At 37.1% G+C, this 19988-nt stretch overlaps 1 protein-coding gene across 3 annotated transcripts; it reads right to left on the bottom strand.

Moving 5' to 3' along the window:
* Positions 1-461: 461 nt before the first annotated feature.
* psq (pipsqueak) lies at positions 462-19985 on the bottom strand. 3 transcript variants are annotated; one of them, XM_069503105.1, is made up of 12 exons: positions 19533-19985; positions 16335-16443; positions 14829-14924; positions 8579-8665; positions 7497-7631; positions 6941-7052; positions 6308-6456; positions 5548-5725; positions 5095-5271; positions 4559-4661; positions 4137-4236; positions 462-3876 (listed from the first exon to the last, which is right to left on the bottom strand). In XM_069503105.1, the coding sequence occupies exons 3-12, from the start codon at positions 14919-14921 to the stop codon at positions 3688-3690; spliced, it is 1323 nt and encodes a 440-aa protein (XP_069359206.1). In that variant the 5' UTR covers positions 14922-14924; positions 16335-16443; positions 19533-19985; the 3' UTR covers positions 462-3687. The 3 variants fall into 3 exon arrangements, 2 of the variants coding, with proteins under 2 accessions (XP_069359206.1, XP_034831690.1); XM_034975799.2 differs by lacking the exon at positions 16335-16443; XR_011237559.1 differs by lacking the exon at positions 16335-16443 and having other exon boundaries at positions 3744-3876; positions 4137-4231.
* Between the last annotated feature and the right edge of the window lie 3 nt (positions 19986-19988).

Below are 19988 nucleotides of genomic sequence, written 5' to 3'. Positions count from 1 at the left end.
TAATTTATTTTATATCCTAACTGTAGATAAATAAATAAAGTGACTTTTTTTATGTACCAAACTTGTTTTGTTTGTAGTTAATTTCCTACCTCTTTAGTTAGCAATCAACAAAATAGAAGTAATTGCATGTCAGACAATTTTCTACTTAGGTATTACACAAAACCCTTTAGCGTCAGGCTCTTGGACTGTAGTAATAAAATGATGTGATATTTTGTACAATGGTAGTTTAAAAAAATTTATTCTTTCACAATGAATTCTAGCCCCATAACCTACCTCTATACAAAACATCACATTTTATTACTAGGTACAGTCCAGTCCCTTTTTTGCGATTAGTGCTATCAATGCTATCAAAAAAGACTCCTACGACGATCGGTCTCAAGGAGATAGGTATAGGTATCTACTAACGTCTTAATTTAGTAAAACTTAAACACTCAGTCTGTAAATTTTATTTAAAAGACGTTCTTACAATAATAATTAATTGTTGTTACAAAATACAATATTATTGCTAGTTTGAACATTGTTCATCCGGCACCATTGAAACAACTCGTAGAACAAACTCTATGGACGTGTGTTGTATAAAAAAACATAAATAAGTATAAAGTGTAAATTCAATACAAAAACACTATTGTCACTATTGAGGATCTGTTGTTGGCCGATAATAATAATATATTTATTAAATTATTCTATTATACGTCGTGTAGTATAGTATGCGACGAGTCGAGATAGCAATCGGGGTATGAGGCGGGGGACACCCCGCACTATCTCGCACCGCGGGTGTGCGGGGCGTTCCCTCCCCGATTACCATCTCTACCTATAGCCACAGAATATATAATAGTACTAACGTACTATAGGTACCTACGTCTTAAATAAGAACATCGGCCACGCAATATTCTATCTGTCAAACTAACATCAGTAACAAAACATAATATCGTTTAATTTATTTTCTGAAAATGAAATTTTAAAGAAAAACCTATAAGTTTATTGTGTACAACGTGCATTACCGCGGTTGGTTTTTTTTATTTGAAATGCAGTATTTTGTGACTAATTCTTTCGTAGGTACATAACTAAATGAAAATGACAGGTCTTAAATGTCTAAAAAAGGATAGCACTCATTTACTCCGGGGCTTCTTCTGCTTGAGGTATTTTGATTTTACTGCTCAAGTATTAGAGGCGCCGGAATAACCTAACCCGTAGGTAGGTTTAACTGGTAAATGGCAATGTGTGTGCAGCTTTCAAAAATAAACGGTTTTTTTCTTTCTTTCTTTCTTTCACTAGATAGTAGATTTAGACCGGTCAATTGAGTTTAGAGTAGGTAGATTGTTTTAATAGAATTAGCCACGAGTGGTGTTTACTACCTATAGAGAGAAAGCCAGAAAGTACCAGACCTTCGTTATCACAGGGAGAAACGATCAACGTCTATGAAGTTTGGATCATGGTGGCTTTGGGAGATAACAGGAAACAAAGGTGTACAAAATCTTACGTCAAAGTATAAAGTCTAATTTTTTATCTAAGTATAGTTTTAGTCAGAATCTTACCTATTATTAGAAATTATGTCATGCGTTTCCAAACAAGTGTCGTGGCAACCCCCTGCCAAACACCCTTTAAGTTTAAAAGTTTAACGGTGTCTGGCACTCGCTGGCTCTTAGGGAGCAGACTGAAAACCGAAAGTTCACCAGTTCAAATCCCACCCGTTGCACTATTTGTCGTACCAACTCCTAGCACAAGCTTTACGCTTAATTGGAGGGGAAAAGGCTTATATTCTTTATAAAAAAAAATATGATAGCTGATAGCTGTATTAGTTTCTTAATATACTCTGGTGCTAATTCGATTGCACACGATTATCTTTGCTACGCTTTGTAAATTGACATAACTGAAAGTAAGTACAATACGACAAGGTTCTCATGGCACTTGAATGACATTGACAGGGGGGCGCTGTTGGAGAACAAAGGCTAAGACTATTCGAACAAGAACAAAGGGGACACTTTACGGCAACGTTAGTTCCGATTTTCACTACGCGCCAAGATATCCTTGTCGCACTGTAGGTACTTAGTTTTACCTGTTTTCGTACGGAATATTGCGAAAATGGCAGCACTAGTACTTCAATCAATTTACCTAGTTCAGATATATTATGCCTTAACTTGTGTGCAAACTTATGTATATAGCCGCATTATTTTACTTCGCCTATCATATGAATCCGTAGATTGAGTAATAAAGGTAGATACAGGAACGTTTGCTTTCTCATTCACACTAAAAAGAGAGCACAGATAAAGTTACTAATGTGTTAAACAGAGACGCAGCTAACCTATTTTTTGTCCCTTATCGTGTAACCGGTTTTTTTCAAGAATACATACAAGGAATGCAACTTTAGTTGCAAAACAAACCATGAGAGTCCGTGGCGTAATTGTATTTCTCATTAGTTATTTACTTGTTTTCACATAAAAAACGTTTAATACAAATATTGTTGATCGGTTAATACAAATATTGACTACTAAACAATGGTAATAATTGTCGTGTTATTCATCGTTCCGTCGTGCTATCGCTATCTCATACGCGGTTACACAGTACTTCAATCTACCTTTATTACTCTATCTACGTATGAATCCCTCGAGACTCCACACTAATATTAGCTCTATTGTATCACATTACAAATTACGTATATCGTTTATGGACAGAAAGTTTACATTATCATAATTATTGCTAGATCAGTTAAATAACTAAGTATCTATTAAAATAATATTTTTCTACTTTTAATTGTTATTGATGTTTCAAATAAAGATAGGTAAATCGTAACGCCTGACGCGCATTAACGTGGGACCGTTTTCTGAAAAATCGGTCGGTAAATAATAGTTTTGTATTGTATTTATACCATGAGTGGTGAGATTGCAGTCAAGGGCTAACTTGTATCGAATTATAAAAAAAAATTGTATGTAGCTAAAACAAATACTAATATTGTACTTGCTGTAAAATTACCATAATTAAATAAACCAAGATAGTATTATATAGTAGGTAATAACTTATTTAAGTACATAGTTCTAGTTTTAACACTATTAAATATCTACATAATACGGCAGTATATTTTCTCTAGCATTTCTATGATACTGGAAACTACAATACAACTTATAAAAAATGTAAAATAATAAAAATGTACAATCACTAACCGTTTTATAACATTACATTTTATCAACCTATATCACAATGGCTACAAGAATAATAATATTTCTACACAATATTATAATTCCATTCCTGCTGCTATAAAATTAGAGCTACTGTACAAGTAAGTACCTATTATAAATTCTGCAAACGTATAGCGGGTAAAATATTTATGAAAAATTATAAAGCGTTTACACGGTCAAGTACTAATTGTCATATAGGTGATGCGGGATTTTCATCGAAGACTCGCGCAATGAGGGTTCCATACTACAGTCGTATTTTTTCGACATTTTGCACGATAATTCAAAACCTATGATGCATAAAAATAAATAAAAAACTGTTTTAGAATGTACAAGTGAAGACCTTTCATATGATACCCCACTTGATATAGTTCCCACGATACCCAGTAGAGGTAGTTGATATATCCCACGTCACCTCTTGGTTAATTTAATTTGTTATGTAGTAGATTTAAACATAATATGTATCATAGTTTCATGTAATTAGTCGTCATTGCCCCTGTGCGGCGGAGGCATGGTCTCAGCTGGATACATTGCACTGATTGTAGTACATCTGTGCGTACTGAATATGCGAGGTCTCCATATCGTTTATATAGGGGCTTTGTATATCCTCTGTGAGCATGGTTTGGGGCATCTGTTGATAATACAGGTCTTGTGGCTGGTTTTCTGTATCGGAGTGTATTGGTATGTCTTGTTGGATTGGTTGGTTCTGAAATTATTAAGTAACCGATTTATTTATTCTGAAAATTTAAGACATTTTATAACTTGGGTTAGTTAAACGTAATAAACTTACTCATGCCGTAAACATTAACAAAGTTTAAAGCACGTTTGATTTTAAAATCTGTCGATATTAAAATCAAAACTTGAGATAACAAAATAAATGATTATTCACATGTTGTAAAGCTCATAATGCTCATAGCTTCTCTCGCGGGCATCAGCTAGTTATAATAAATAAGTGGTAATACTAACCTGTACAGATTGATATTTGCAGCGTTTGAAGCGTCCATACAAAGATGAGTAAGGCAGGTTATAGTGGATCGCTGCTTGGTTTATGGACATTTGACCTACTCTGAAAAATAAAATATAAATAGATATTATGATTATGGTAGATATTATCAATAATGTCTCATGAAATTCTCACATGATGTTGATGAACGACAAAAGTCCTTTTGCAATTTTACTACAGGCAAACAGGAAAGTCTGAAAAAGCCGATGAATTAGGAATATTGTCTTCCCTTCTTCATTTTTTTTTAAATAACTATAAAGATAAAAATAATAATAAAAATGATTTAAGAAATCAATTAAAACTTATCTATTATTATTTAATTCTTTCGTATCGTAAAACTTCGGCATTTAGATATTATGTTCAATGTGTATGTTAAAAAATATACCTAACAGCTTCCAGAGCTTCTCCCATAGCATCTTCTGACCACGGAGTGGGGTTAGAGCGTGACAGCTCGATGCCTTCTCGCTTGCATCGCCCATACAGAGTTCCTGTAAAAAGAAACATTAAGAAACTTAGTATGAAATTAAAAATTCAATTATCAGCATTGGAGTACTAATATTACTAACGATTCAACACAAAAATGATTTTTTCTATTAGATAAAATTAAATATTAGTAGGATAATTAACCTATAGCTATACAGTTGCCCATCTTTTTTACGACAATGTATAACAAATTGTTTTCTACATTTGCTATGAAGTAAGTAGTCATTCTAAATTATGTGCACATGACTGTATTCTACCTGTGGATATTCCAAACTGCGTGGAAGCTCGTTGCATGGAGGCGGCGCTATCTTGAATATCTTAGCTCGCTCCAAGTCCGCGCATCTCCAGGCGGTCGGGGCGGCGTTGAAAGGCACTGCCAGGCGAATACCTTCGTGACGAGCTATCTTGTACAGAGTACTGTTATGGACTGTACGCTACCTGTGGGTATTCCGAACTGCGTGGCGGCTCGTTGCACGGAAGCGGCACCACATCGAATAGCTTGTAAAGCTCGCTCCAAGTCCGCGCGTCTCCAAGCAGTTGGGGCGGCGTTGAAAGGCGCTGCCAGGCGGATACCTTCGCGACGAGCTATCTTGTACAGAGTACTGCTAGGGATTCCTGGAGTAGATAATATATTCTGGATTGTACAAAGAGAAGTCTTTAAACAAATTAACGACTGGACCCATTTTCTTAAATACCTACCTACTGTATGAAATGACTCTCAACCAACATTTGTGGGATAACGTAGGTATATGGAAATACTTTGAAGGCAAAAGTGTATAAGCATCTAACATCTTCTAAGCAAGCACGCTTCAACCTAGACCTCATTATTGATTTTCAATAAGCATGATTGTGTCTGATTGCAATTTAAAAAACTTCCGAACATTATCTTACCATAAGCCTTGCTAGCTTTGTTGGCACTTATAGCACCCGCTCTCAGTGCGTGCAACGCCCCTCGCAAGTCCGCCTCGCTCCAGGATTTAGACGCGCCTTCTTTTTTCGGAGTGTCGATGCCTAGCCGATGTGCCCTCTGCCAGAGGGTCGTAGACGGTATACCGTAGGTTGCGGATGCCTGGAATTTATAATAATGATGTGATCTAAGTATTGTAAATTGGTATACTGAGATTAAGTTTTATTACCAGTGGTTATTTTAGTGCTAACTAATAAAACCTGGCATGCATTGCAGTTACCAGCATCACTTGAATGCCTCTTGCGTACCACTTGTTGCATACAATCCAGCCCATGACTTCGTCCGCATGGATTTAGGTTTAACACCCGTGGGCCATGGGAACTCTTTGATTTTTCGGGATAAAAAGTTACCTATGTCCAGGTCTTCAAATATACTCTTGCACTCTTTAATTTATTTCACTTATTAAACCAGTATTGACCAACAAAGTCTTTATTTATCTATAGTCCATAAACCTTTATTTAGTTAGCGTTAGATAAGTAAAAAGAGCTCTAAAGGAAGTGGAGGAGATGACTGTGCACCACACTCTTTTGAGTGTGGCACCGCAGTAAGCACTCCTTACTTTAATCAATAAATCATTCATAAATCAATCAATCATTTTTACCTGACGCCAACTATAGGTACGCCATGGTACGTGAAATAACCCGTTTCAACTATCTCAAGTAAAACTATTTATTTTTCACGTACTTTTGTTAAACTCATATTATGCTTCCTCAAAGCTTCTAAAGCTTTCTCCATGTCCTGTTGAGTCCAGCTCTTAGGACTGCCGCGACTTAAGGACTCGTGCGGTGGACCGCTTGAATCGCTTGTATCATCACCGCTTAAATGTTGTTGCTCTGAAATTGCAATTTGGTCGTATTTAATAATCATAGGTTAAAAATTATACTTGAGCCGATTTTGATCGCAATCGAATATTAATCGCTTCTAAATTGTTTGTGCCTTAGAACCTAGAATTACGATTTAGTTATTTCCAATAACCATTGTTTCAAAATTATAATTGGACCGTTTAAAAAGGTTTAAAGGTTGCAAAATAATCGCCACTTAAGTGTTGCTGCTCTGTAATTGCAATTTGTCCGAATTTAATGATCATTTGATCAAAACTATACTAGGACCAATTGTGGAAAGCTCGTTAATTGTGTGAAAATAGCAAAATCGTAAGAACGCATTCAAATACTTATGCCGATTTTGTTATTACTGTACTGTATATTGATATTTCAAGCAGTTTTTCTCGTATCATTTATAAAACTTATTATTTCATTTATAAAACCAATATATTACCATCAGGGATATAACTACCTAATTTTCTAAATACTAACGAACCTCCTTCCGATGAGGGTTCATCTTTGATGGCCATCAGAGGTACAAAGTCCGCTGAATCAGCCACTTCAGTGGTGCTCATCATTTGTATATGCCTGTCAATGAGTGATGATCCCTAAAATGTGAAACAAAATGGCGTAAGGCAAGCATTGTTACCATGTAATTTCTTATTCTTCACAAATATTGTAAACCAACTTAGCGTAAAGCTAATGCTAGATGCTAGTATGACAATGAAATTATAGCGCAATATTTAGGGTTTAAATCCGCGCAGATTCTAGTGATTACAGTGTGCTCTTGGACTCTTGAGCGAGTAAAATGGAAAAATGTAAAATTAGTGGTTGGTGGTAAAGAGCTTTGAAAGAGAAGTGGAGAGGGTATGTCTGCACTTTGCGTATAGGCTGTTCATTGCTATTTCGCACGATGGAGTGACTGTGAAAGCAAACCTGAGGCGGTAATTCGTACGGCCAAATAGATCATGATTTATAGACTTCTTTTTTTATGGTAACTGAGTGGTGTCCATTTGTCTATTTAATTTTATTAGTAATTTGAATACGCCTACCACAGCAGTAGCGTATGAGGCCGGTTCTAGTGTCGCGAAGGAGGCATCGTTGGTGGAAGGCAGTTGTTCACAGACAGGCGTGGCAGCGGGCGCGGCTGGCGCCGGTACCAGTTCTTCCAGCGCGCCTTCAACACACTGGAAAAGTGTAGCTACATTGACACTAAGGCTAATTGGGTTGTACAATGTTACTAAATAAGAATAAACTATAGGTATGTCCAAACAACACAACCACCCCTAAAAAACCACTCACCTAAAAACTATGTTTCATTTGATTAATTGATTGATTTGATTAATTGATTGTAACATATACGTAATTAAAGAACAGAATTTTCACTTATTTATATTATTTTATTTTTAGTTTAATTTTTAATTTAAGTACATAATACTAATAACCAGGACTTCCCTCGTTTGAGCCCTAATAGAATACCAGCGTTGTGGTTACAATATCGTGTATCCACAACATTCAGCTGAATTCGAGCCTTTTCATTGGCACGACACATTGTAGACACTAGGTACCTATTTGTTGGATTAGATTTTAAGGAATGGTTTTTGTAAATATTTGTGTTTATCGTGTGTTGGATCAACCAATATATGTATTTCTATTCTATTATTTCTATTTCTAATGGACGGATCTAAAAATGTAATAAAAATCATAGCATTTCCACCACTTAGGGTCCATTGTGACTTTTTAACGCCACTGGAGAGAATCTCAGCTCTAGTGATATAGTATGAGCACTCTCTATTGCCTCACAATCATAGTCCATGAGATGGCAAACAACACGACCAGGTGGGTCAAGCTTATGACCAACGGCTTTTGCGTACTCTTCAAGGCATGCGGTGTAATACCGCCAACTTTTCTATGCAAGGCTTCGTATGAGTATTTTATTTAAAAAATCTTTTAGACGTATGCGAACCTTTTTTTTCGCTGGGGAAATGCACTTACGCATCCTGGGAAATTTATTCATCAGTTAAAGTTGATTTGGCATTTAGTTGAAAAAAATAGCCCTTAATGTGATTAGAATATAACCAAAAATGATATAGCTATAAGTTCTAACTATAAGAAAAAATAATTAAAATCTAACCTGTAAATGATGCAAAAGATTCGACGATGCATTATCGTCTACTTGTGAGTTTGGTTCCAATTTAATAGGGACGTATTCTGATGTGAGCTAGAAAAATAATATATTATTAACTAGGTACTAGGTACTAAGTACCAACAGTCTATACATTAAAGTATAATATTGCTTCTGAGTAGAAAGGTCAATATTGAAAAGTCTTTTGATCGAAACAACAAAATATCTAAATGCATTGTACTAAATGTATTGTATTATCTATTTAGTTATAATTATATAACCATCAAGTCAAATAATTCTAGATTAGGTCATTAATAATTCAAGCAAATATGTGATTATAACGAATCAAAAATATAAATGGGTAAGTAATTTAAATTGGTAATCATGATCGATTATACCCGCAGATTATATTATAACCGATTTTTAAACTTTCATGATCGACTATACCCGTTGATTATACTATAACCGATTTTTAAATCACAATTAGTGCGCTTAATTTTGTGTAATTATTAATTATACATAGTAGTACCTACTATACTTGCAAAAATAGTAATATTAAATAACTTGACCGTAACTGGAAGCTTTATATTGAGAGTAGCATTTCCGTTTCCGTCGATTTCATGCCAGTTTTCGTACTTTTATTGACGTCACGTCTGGTTCTGTGGCGCCACCTGGCGGTGTCGCGCTCGAAGTTTTCGTAAATAGCTCAGCGCGGCCATTGCTGCATTGGCGTCTTGTTTTCCGTCGAAACAACAGCTTGCAACAGCAATACACAACATTGCAAAATTATTTTATAAAAGTGTGGTAATAAAGTGTATTTGTGTGAATAATTCGCAGTAAGTACTTATCATTTATATAATTAGTACGTGATCATTATTTTTAACGGGTTATCCGTTCGGATCACTACTTAATATTTATAAAAAATTTAGCCAGTAGGTAGTGACTTACTGCTTGTAATCGCTACTTTGTACGTACTTGTCACGATGTAACGTTTGAAACGCTGATTACGTCCATGTGCCGTGTACTGTCCTACCAAGTACCCTCTTATTTTATTTTTGTTACATACCGACATTATGGTTGTAATTCGTATTTTTGTTGAAATATTACATTTATCAGAGATAAATCACAGATACAGATAAGTCAAGTCAATAAGGCTTAAAGTTTTAGGAAGTGTTAAGAACAGTTGTTCGCAAACATACAACGGTATTTCTTTCGTTTCACTTTTAAATTTTGCCCTTATGTGGGTGTGTTGTATATCGTACATCAACTTAATTTTAAATGTAAATATCAAATATTTGACAGTGTGAATTCCTGTAGCTCTGATCGGCAGTTGCAGTTGCTGCTAGTTAGTTTTTGACTACTAATAATAAAGATTATGGTATTTAGATTCTATTTTTAGCTGTTGTTAACATAGTGTTAATTTCAGTAATGGATAATGTAAAGGAAGCTGTGGCTGGTCCGAGTGGGCAGGCTCGCAAACGGACACGAAGCCGCTCTAGCAGTTCCAGCTCGTCCAGTAGTAGCTCTAGCTCTTCCTCGAGCCAAAAACGAACACGCAGGCAGCGTAAACGAAACAAGCGCGAGCGAAAATCACGAATTACAGATAACATGGACAAGCTATTTAAGGAGATCGGTGAGCTACGCAATCACATTTTTTCAACAGCTAATCATGATGAAATTTTTTCTCCAGTTAGCGGTGAACTTTATGAACATATCACACCTGACGATCAACAGGGTGAAATGGAATGTCAAAATTCGTGTTCGAACTATACTTTTGATATAGAAACTAAACTCAAGGAACCATCTGTTCCGAAGACATCCGAAAAATTTCTGAAAATGTTACTTGACGTTCAGCGTTTAGGCGACGCGTCTTGGTCTGAAGTTAGATACGCCGAAACACAAAAGAACTATAATCATACTCCAGGTTTTATCAACCTAGAAACAAACGAAGAGGTAAAAACGTATGATACCTTGCGTCATCTGGCAAATGCAGATAAAGCTTATGCAGCTATCACATACTGCATCTTAAAACAAAAAGTAGCCTTGCAAGAAGCTATAAGAAGCTTGCTTTCTTGGACCAAGCAAAATACTAATATAAATTCTGATCAATTTACCGAAAAAGTTGAAGAGATATTTCAAAAAGGTGAGTTTCATAAGATTTCTTCGGATCTTTTACAATTAGTGTGCGGCCACCGAGCAGAAAGCATTGAGATGCGCCGTGAAACTATCACGAGCCAGGCTCGTGACCCTTTGGTGAAGACTTCATTAAATAAAATACCACCATCAGCTACCCATCTATTTAATTCAGAGCAATTTACTTCAGCCTTGGACAAGGCTGGTGGAGTTAAGAAAGCCTTTTGGCCAAAAAAGGACACATTTGCCCAGTCAAATGCTAATCAACTAAACGGCCGCCCCTCGCGGGGGCAAGGCGTTAAAAATATTGCCGTTCCATCGCGTGGAACTACTCGGCATGTACAATGCTCGCATACTTGCCAGCATGATCAATATAATCCACCCTCGCGGGGTGGATATCAGCACACCAATTATCTCTACAAAGGTCAATCCTCTAAAAAGGAATTCGATCGTAATAACTCTAAAGATAAACAGTCCTTTCACAACCGGGGCTCGCGGCCCGAAAGAGGAAGTCACAAGGGACGATCGACTGCGTCCAAATCTTCCAGAGGACATTGGAGAAATTGACTCGACCTCGTTCCGAGCGGGTCGTCTAGTGCACTATCTTTCGCAATGGAAGAAAATGGGTGCACCAGTAATTATACAAAAGTTAATTCAAGGGTATCGAATACCATTCTTTCAAAAACCACCTCTTGTGTTTCCCAATATAACCAGAAAGGCATTTCACACTCCTGTCTCAGAGGAAATGTCTGCTGTGGTACACAAAATGAAAAAACAACGGGTACTAAAGCTTGCGCCACACACACCAAGCTTCCTTTCCACTCTGTTTCTGGTTCCAAAACCCGACGGGTCATTCCGACCGATATTCAATCTCAAAGCACTAAACGACTATGTTGTGGCAGAACCATTTCACTTGATAAACATGCACCGCATTCCAGATTTTCTTCAACCCCAGGACTGGTTATGCAAAGTAGACATAATGCAAGCCTACTTTCATGTGAAAATAAAGAAGTCCCAAAGGCGCTTTCTACGCCTTGTATACGACGGGGAATTGCTAGAAATGTCCTGTCTGCCGTTCGGTCTGAGCACGGCACCCAAAACTTTCTCTATGCTAACAAACTGGGTGGCTCAAATATTAAGAGAAAGATGGAATATAAGAATTCTAGTTTACCTGGACGATTTTCTGGTAGCAAATCAAAATGTACATGCTCTTCGCGATCATGTAAAAATTACAGTACAATTACTGCAAAGCCTAGGTTGGCAAGTGAATTTCGAGAAATCGATTCTTTCACCACAAAAAAGTATAATTTATTTAGGAATACTATGGAGACCCTGGCACAATCTAAAAATTCTACCAAGGGAGAAGTCAGATGTCATAATCGGAAATGTGAGTCAGATTCTAAAAGAAACAAAAGTCACTGTAAAAGAATTACAAAAAATAATAGGACTTCTAAATTTTGCCAGCTTTGTTGTCCCACGAGGACGACTCAATCATCGACACCTGTTACTTTTCAAAAATACTCTTCCAGACCGGTCGTCCAAGACCTATCCTTTGCCGCCAGCCGCAATAAGCGAAATAATATGGTGGAAGGAGAATTGTCAGCTATCAACTCCGTTACATTACCCTCCGCCAATTTATTTCTTGGTAACGGATGCCTCGGACCAGGCTTGGGGAGCATTACTGAACAATCTCCCTCTATCGGGCACTTGGTCACGAGAGGAACAAGCACTACAATCCAACCAAAAAGAAATGTTAGCTATATTACATGCCCTTCAGAACCAGGCTTACTTCTTACGCCACAGTTCAATCCTAATACAGTGCGACAACAAGACTGCAGTCGCTCATTTACGGAGGGAAGGAGGGACGAAGTCGTTACCCCTATTGGAAATAACATTCAAAATCCTGAAATTATTAGATCAACACCAAATTCACCACAGCATACAATATATACCCGGCAGGTACAACAATCATGCGGATCATTTGTCGCGTCATCGCCAACCTCCAGAGTGGCACTTACTACCAACTTGCGTGGAAATGGTGTTTGCGAAGTGGGGAATTCCGGTGGTCGATCTATTCGCCTCGGAGAAAGCACACGTAGTACACAACTATGTATCCCGAGATTTGATGGATCCTCAAGCCCTGTTCCACGATGCATTCAGTGTCCCGTGGAACTTCCCACTTGCATGGGTGTTTCCGCCTCCATTTCTAATTCCAAGAGTCCTGACTCATCTCAACCGGTCAACAGGAATATTTTTGATGGTAGTACCTCGATGGAAGAAGGTATTTTGGCGCGCGGACCTCAAAGCCCGAGCGCTTGCAGCGCCGTTAACTCTGAGAAATCTACACAGGTTTCTAATCGACACGGCAACAGGTCTGCCACCCCCGAAAATCGAGGACATCGTCTTAGAGGTTTGGAAATGTGGGGGTGGTCTGAGGAAATAGAAACATGGAATCCTGAACAGTTATCTTTGCTTAAAAATTCTTGGCGAAAATCTACCCTGAAAACTTATGAATCCGCTTGGAAACGTTGGTCGTTATGGTCTAAAACTAAAAATATTGATACCAAGAACCCTACAGGGTAACAATTGGCACAATTTTTGGCAGATTTACATTTACATGATAAACTGTCTTATAATACGATTCTGTTACACAAATCTGTGGTTTCGACTTTATGTAATGCTGAAATGTCTAGTCAATTAAGTAGTCATGTTCTTGTAAAGCATATTTTAAAATCAATTTCTTTAAAAAATCCAAGAGTTCCCAAACCACCAGTTTGGGATGTTAGCAAATTAACTTCTTACTTAGTTAATTACAAAATAGACTTAAATAACGAATTTCAAATATCTCGTCACACTGCGATTTTATTACTGTTATGTTCAGGAAGACGTATACATGACCTGACCTTACTTAGCGTAGATGATAAACTTTGTGTAAGATCTAATGAGTATATTATATTTTGGCCTCAATTCGGCTCAAAAACTGACACCAGTGAATATAGACAATCAGGCTGGAAGTTGCTTGTAAATAAGGATAATCGCAACCTAAATCCTCTTTTTTGGATCGAAAAGTGTATTTCAGTTCTGAACGACAGACGTAAGATTTCAAAGTCAACTAATCTATTTGTAACAGTTAGAGGTTTAGCTAAACCCGCCTCGCGTACAGTTATAGCAGGCTGGGTAAAAACCTTGTTCAGAGAAGCTGGCATAACTGCTACTCCTGGTAGCATTCGCTCAGCGGTAGCTTCCAAGAGCTGGTGGGAAAATCATTCCCTTGATGAGATATTGGCCCGCGGAAATTGGCGATCAGCCAATACATTTCAAAAATTTTATAGACGTGAAGTGATTGAAAGTAATTTAACTATTTCAGAGGGTGTCACTCAATTATTCAATCCGATAAATTGACAATATTATCTCAAAACTCGTACTGCAAAATATACCTTTTATTTAATTTAAAATTTGATTTTTTGATTGACCAGATATAACTATGGAGATTCTTGAAAACTATTCAAATGTTTGATTTTATATTTAAATTAGATACCTAATTAAAATCGAATAAACAAACGTTATTATTTATTTTGTTGTGAAGAACATAATATTATGAGTTATGGAAAATAAAGGTTCATTATGTACAAACTATTTTATTATATTATACTCACATTGGCGTAGAATCATACTAATTCCATTTTACCTATTACCTATGTGGCGTCACCAGGCGAAAACAAACAGGGTCTCAATATAAAGCTTCCAGTTACGGTCAAGTTATTTAATAGTAGCGTTTTACCTGAAAATAAAACGCATATTAAAATACTTACCTCACTGGAAGCTTTCAGTAATTCCTGCCTGGTGATATTTTGAGCCAATGAAGCAATGGCCGCGCTGAGCTATTTACGAAAACTTCGAGCGCGACACCGCCAGGTGGCGCCACAGAACCAGACGTGACGTCAATAAAAGTACGAAAACTGGCATGAAATCGACGGAAACGGAAATGCTACTCTCAATATAAAGCTTCCAGTGAGGTAAGTATTTTAATATGCGTTTTATTTTCAGGTAAAACGCTACTATTAAGCAAGTTCATGTTATTCTTTATGCAATAAGGTGAAGGTGGTAAAGCTCAAATATTACGTACCTGATGACCAAATGAATGAACGAATTGTGAATTACTTTCTTCTTCGTCAGATGGCAGTTCGCATTTCACTTGAAGCCTTTCTGATCCGGGCATTTCCTGAAAATAATACATTATATTTCTTCATTATTCAGAAAATCGGTTAGTAAAGTCTGCCTACATTTGGGTTGTGTTGAAAAAAAAACAGTTTAAAAAACACGAAATATTTTTGTTCAAAACATGATTAAAAACAAGTGAACTGTTTTTTTAAATAAAAATTCAAAAGTTACGAATAGGTAACCACTATTCGTCCATTTTTCCAATAAACACCTAACTACCTAAGCACCTAAGTAGTTATCTACCTAATAACTTTCTTAATTTCTAAAGTATTTAAAAATCTTATATAGTAGAGCGGAGCGAGACCAATAATTAATCTATGTAAAGTACCTAGGTAAAAAAGGCAGATATTTACTCAAAGTTAAAACGATGTTCCTCGGTCAAAAACACGACGATTTCCATTTTTCTCTTTAAATGTAGCGTGCAATCGAACAGGCAGCGTTTCGGCGTAAGTATTTATAAGTAGGTTTACATAGGCAATTAGACAAAAGGAAGCGGGCTTTATTGAATTTTTTCTCGATTGGTGCACAAACGAAGAGTGCCTACAAAACTCGATTTTCCCTCTCTGTCCTTCATTAGCAAGGCAAATCTCGGGAAGTTTATTTTTATTTTTTGCTTAGGTAGGTATTTCGAACCGTACGCTACGTGAAACCTAAAGGCCGACGATTCTCGAACGCTAAGCATAAGAAAGGTTTTGATATCAGTAGGTACTAGGTAGTGTATGTTTATACAGTTCATTTCCCTCGTAACTCCCAAACTAGATAGGTACGTAACTTCATGACGTTATTAAAAATTCAACATGGTGTCAACATGGTGGATATGCATAACAGATAAGTTATGAAAAACAAAAATGTAAAAAAAAACAAATACTTAGGTACCTACTTACAGGTAAATAGATAGTACTTAAATAAGTAACTAGGTAAGGTAGTGGGTATAAGTTTCTGAAGAAAAAATTGACCATGTTAAAATCACTAAAACTTAGCCTCGCGTTTATAGTTTTTCAACTTTCTTTTACATGCTTAGGTAGGTTGTCAACCCAAAACTATAAATCCCCCGATGAAATTCAAAACTTCTTTCATAGTCGTTCGTTTGCGATATCGAATCACGATAAGAAACGTACGCGAGAAAGTAATAGAGCAGATATTCGAGTGTCTTCACCTTTCGGAGGTGGAGGCTGGAGACGAATAGTGAATAATAAAGTTGCGCGCGGGTAACCCTCTCGGGTATACGTCGGCGTCAGCCTACATCGTTCGTAGACTCTCCAGTGTTCGAGGATCGGACATACACGTCTGTGCCGCGAGATACGAAAGTGTTTAAACGTCTTTCCACGGGTATACGAAGCACGATGTAAAGAGGAGGGAATAATCGTGAGGGAAGACGAGGGCGCGAAATCACTCAGTACCCAGTACTCACCTATTTTAGTCGGTCAGCGGAGCCCGCCGCAAGCACCCGCGTCCCCTCCCTCAGCGTCGGAAGTAGCAGCGATGCTCGATGCACCGTGACCTTCGGCCCGCGACGGGATCTCGCAAATGAAAGTGAATTCGGCATCGACACACAGCGAGCGAGTCTGCGTCGCTGCGTGGCGCATGTTTGGAGGAGGTGCAGGCAACAGGGAGGATTTTTTCCCGCGCCAAAGAAATAAAAACAAACGCCTTTTTACCGGGAACCGGCCGGGCGCGGTGGCTCCCTCCCGCCGCACGTGAAACGAAAACAAAATCACACAAAGTTTTTGACAATTTTGTTTCACTTCTTGCAACTAAATTTTTATTCCATACCTTACACAATACTCACACAATTTATAATCCTTAGGTAGGTTTACTTCCTTGAAGTTTATTTACTTACTAATACCAAGATAATAATATTATTAACATGGTTACCTATTAACCCATCGCCGGTTCTCTACTGAGTTAAGTCTCCTCTCAGAATGAGGAGGGTTTGCCATAGTCTGGCCAAGCCGGATTAGCGGACTTCACACACATTTGAGAACATTATGGAGAACCTTGGAGAACTCTCATGCATGCAGGTTACCTCGATGTTTTCCTTCGCCGTTAAAGCAAATGATATTTAATTGCTTAAAACACTCAATTCCGAAAAATTGGACGCACGTGCCCGAAATCGAACCCCCGACGACATTCCGAATAGGAGACCGACCCGACGCTTAGCCATTAGACTACCTACCAAGACATTATAACATCTTCAAAAAAATCGATCAAGTACAAGTCGTACTCGCACAGGGGATTCCGTACCATCGTACAAGAAATAACAGTTTTTAGGGTTCCGTACCTCAAAAAGACAAAAGAAACCCTTATAGAATCACTTCGTTGTCTGTCTGTGCGTCTGTCTAGTGTATGTCAAGAAACCTAAAGGGTACTTCCCGTTGCGCTAGAATTATGAAATTTGGCAGGTAGGTATGTCTCATAGCACACGTAAGGGGAAAAATCCGAAAACCTTGAATTTATGGTTACATCACAAAAAAAAATGTGTTCATGAACACATTTTAATACAATTTCTCATAAATGGTGGAATTCGATTAAAACTGAGCCAGGTTCTGGTGAAAGTACTTACAAGATATCAAGAAAAGGAAGACTAAATTACAAGGAGGGTAGATGCAGTAGAACAGCTCGCTTAGCGTAGGTATGCGAGGAGGGTCGGGGGGCAGGCGAGGGCCCGGCGCCCGCCAGTCGCGCCCCGCGGGCCGCCTTCTCCCGCTCCGATTGATTTTTATTACAAGAATTTCACTTGTATTTTTTTGTTTCTCGCACACGGAAAGCCTAGGGAGTAGGGACGCACACAGACAGCAGCAACTGGAATCCTATAATTCATTTGTACCAAGTCACTAATGCTATTGATTTTTATAACGAAGCGGCAGTCTTTCAGCCTCTTTTGAGATTTTTATGTTTAACAGTCGCTGTTCCTATTTAAAAGATTTGAGTTGTAACTTACCATTTTCAGGAAGAAAATAGCGACAATTATGGGGAAAAAATTAGTAGGTACGTAGGTATATATTTTATTACAATAAAACAGTTTTTTTTTTTTTTTTTTTTTTTTTAAATGAAATTTAAACTTATAAGTACCTACTTAGGTACTTTTGAATTTAACCGTAGTTATAGTTTCAACTGCCTATCGTTTAACTACGAGTATTTTGAAGTTTGTAATAGTTAGGTAGGTAGAACGATTAAGTTTTAGTAGATACCCGCTTACCTATAAGATCTACTTTTATGCAAATTACCGAGTTGTAATATAATCTTGAGAAACTATAAGAGTATATAAAACGTAGTGATAATATTCTCTTTAAAGCCAGAAGAAGAAAAAAAAAAAAAAAAAATATTCTCTTTGTTGTAAGGGATTAAACTGTAGTCTCTGGTTTGATTCTAATTATTTAGCACGACTTTACCTGGTTGTAAACTGCGGATATGTACAAGTTTCGTAAAAATTGATTCAGCCATTATGCAGTTCCTTTATTACTTTACTATACTAGTTATACTACCCACCTAAAGTAAAAAGCATGAAAAACTAAACTTGGTACCTACCTAATATAAGAAAATTCTAGTAGGTACACGTGGTACATTCCATAATATTATATCCCGATAATATTATATATTATTATAAATACTATCTGTCCCGGCTTACTCACGTGTGTAGTCGACGTTAGCCCGACTAGTTTCGAACCCATCCGGGGTCCTTTTTCAAGGGAGTCCGTCCGCACACGCGCCGCGGTTCTGACTGATGTTTTTATGTTTATGTTTATGTTATTATATATTATGTTCAGGTTTGACCAATTTATGAGAAATAGTTAGATAAAAAAAACTAGTCTAGATCTAGCAATCGAATAGTTTACATAGAAGTACAGCTACTTGACGCTAGATAGCGCTGTACGTATACGATATCTGTGATATCTGTAATTTCATAGATGTTGATATCTATGAAATAAATCAACAAGTAGGGTAACTTTATTCAGATGTTCGTCTAAAATAAATACGTTTAAATACCTAGCGATGTTAATACTTTATAGATTCTATTCTAATTTCTAACTTTGAGTTAAACATAGATACACCTATTATTGTTAATTGGATTATTACTGACATAAATCACGAGACTACTTCTAAAACTAGGTCAAGGTTGAATCAGACTAAATAGAGATAAAGAACAGAAAACAATACGAGCTATAGAGCCTAAGTTCTTTTGATATTTCCATTCAATTTTAAAGTATTATCATGTAAATAATATTATTAAATTTACGATAATAAATGCCAATAATTAAGTACTGAAGATTTATATCCATTAAGCTTTCCCAAATATTATTAATGGCAACATTAATAGAGCTTATTTTGGGTCACTCGTTCGCAATCGTTCGCTTCCAACTTGTACTTCGTTTGGATTTTTATAGAGGTGCCTTTCGCTTCGCTAAACTTGCAACATAGCGTAGTTTAGTATTTTCATTGTAAAGAAAGCTGGCGGGTGTGCAAAGCTAATGTGTTGATTATAAAACAAATGTGTTGAAGTTAATTTGAAACGAAATATCAGTTTAACTAAGAACTAGTGTTAATATAGTGAAAGAAATAGTCAAAGTAAGTACTTGAACATATTGTAACAGGCCAGACGAGTGCTTACCATAATGTTACGACTTTTCATCTTGAAAATTTCCACTTGTGAACTTTCGAAGTAAAGTTTCAGAAAGTTTTTATCGACTTTCAAACTTCTCGAAGCGTATACGAGAAACCGTAACATCGTGGAGTTCGAAACACCGAAGTGTGTCAAGAAAACTTTGTTCAGAAAATAGTAAAACTTAGAATTTTCGTCGCCATTTTATTTTTTGTCGCGCTGGAAAAGCGGCCATTTTCTTTGTGCCGCGTCGCTTACGACGACTCGTATGTGGTCCATAAAGTTAATTTAGTTAAGTTGAGGCGTGATCTCATCGCATGAAACGAATCGGTGAGATAATTTGCGCTGTGCAGTGATAAACGCGCCGAGTGGTCCGAGTGAAGTTTTCATGATGGCCTAATTACTGCGTGGTGTTTGGACGTAGATTCCCCGTCAATTACTCAGTGTGTCGGTTGTCGTAGGACG

Source organism: Maniola hyperantus, chromosome 14, assembly GCF_902806685.2.
Source record: "Maniola hyperantus chromosome 14, iAphHyp1.2, whole genome shotgun sequence".
Taxonomy (NCBI): Eukaryota; Metazoa; Arthropoda; class Insecta; order Lepidoptera; family Nymphalidae; genus Maniola; species Maniola hyperantus.
The sequence above is the reverse complement of the archived record's forward strand: the minus strand, read 5'-3'. Positions and strand labels throughout refer to the sequence as shown.

Coding starts and splice junctions, on each gene's coding strand:
- psq (XM_034975799.2), bottom strand. CDS start 19,649: ATGTTACGGTTTCTCGTATACGCTTCGAGAAGTTTGAAAGTCGATAAA. Junction 7,632..8,578: donor ATCTTTTGCATCATTTACAG/GTTAGATTTTAA, acceptor ACACTTTTCCAG/TGTGTTGAAGGCGCGCTGGA. Junction 5,726..6,307: donor ATAATATGAGTTTAACAAAA/GTACGTGAAAAA, acceptor TATAAATTCCAG/GCATCCGCAACCTACGGTAT.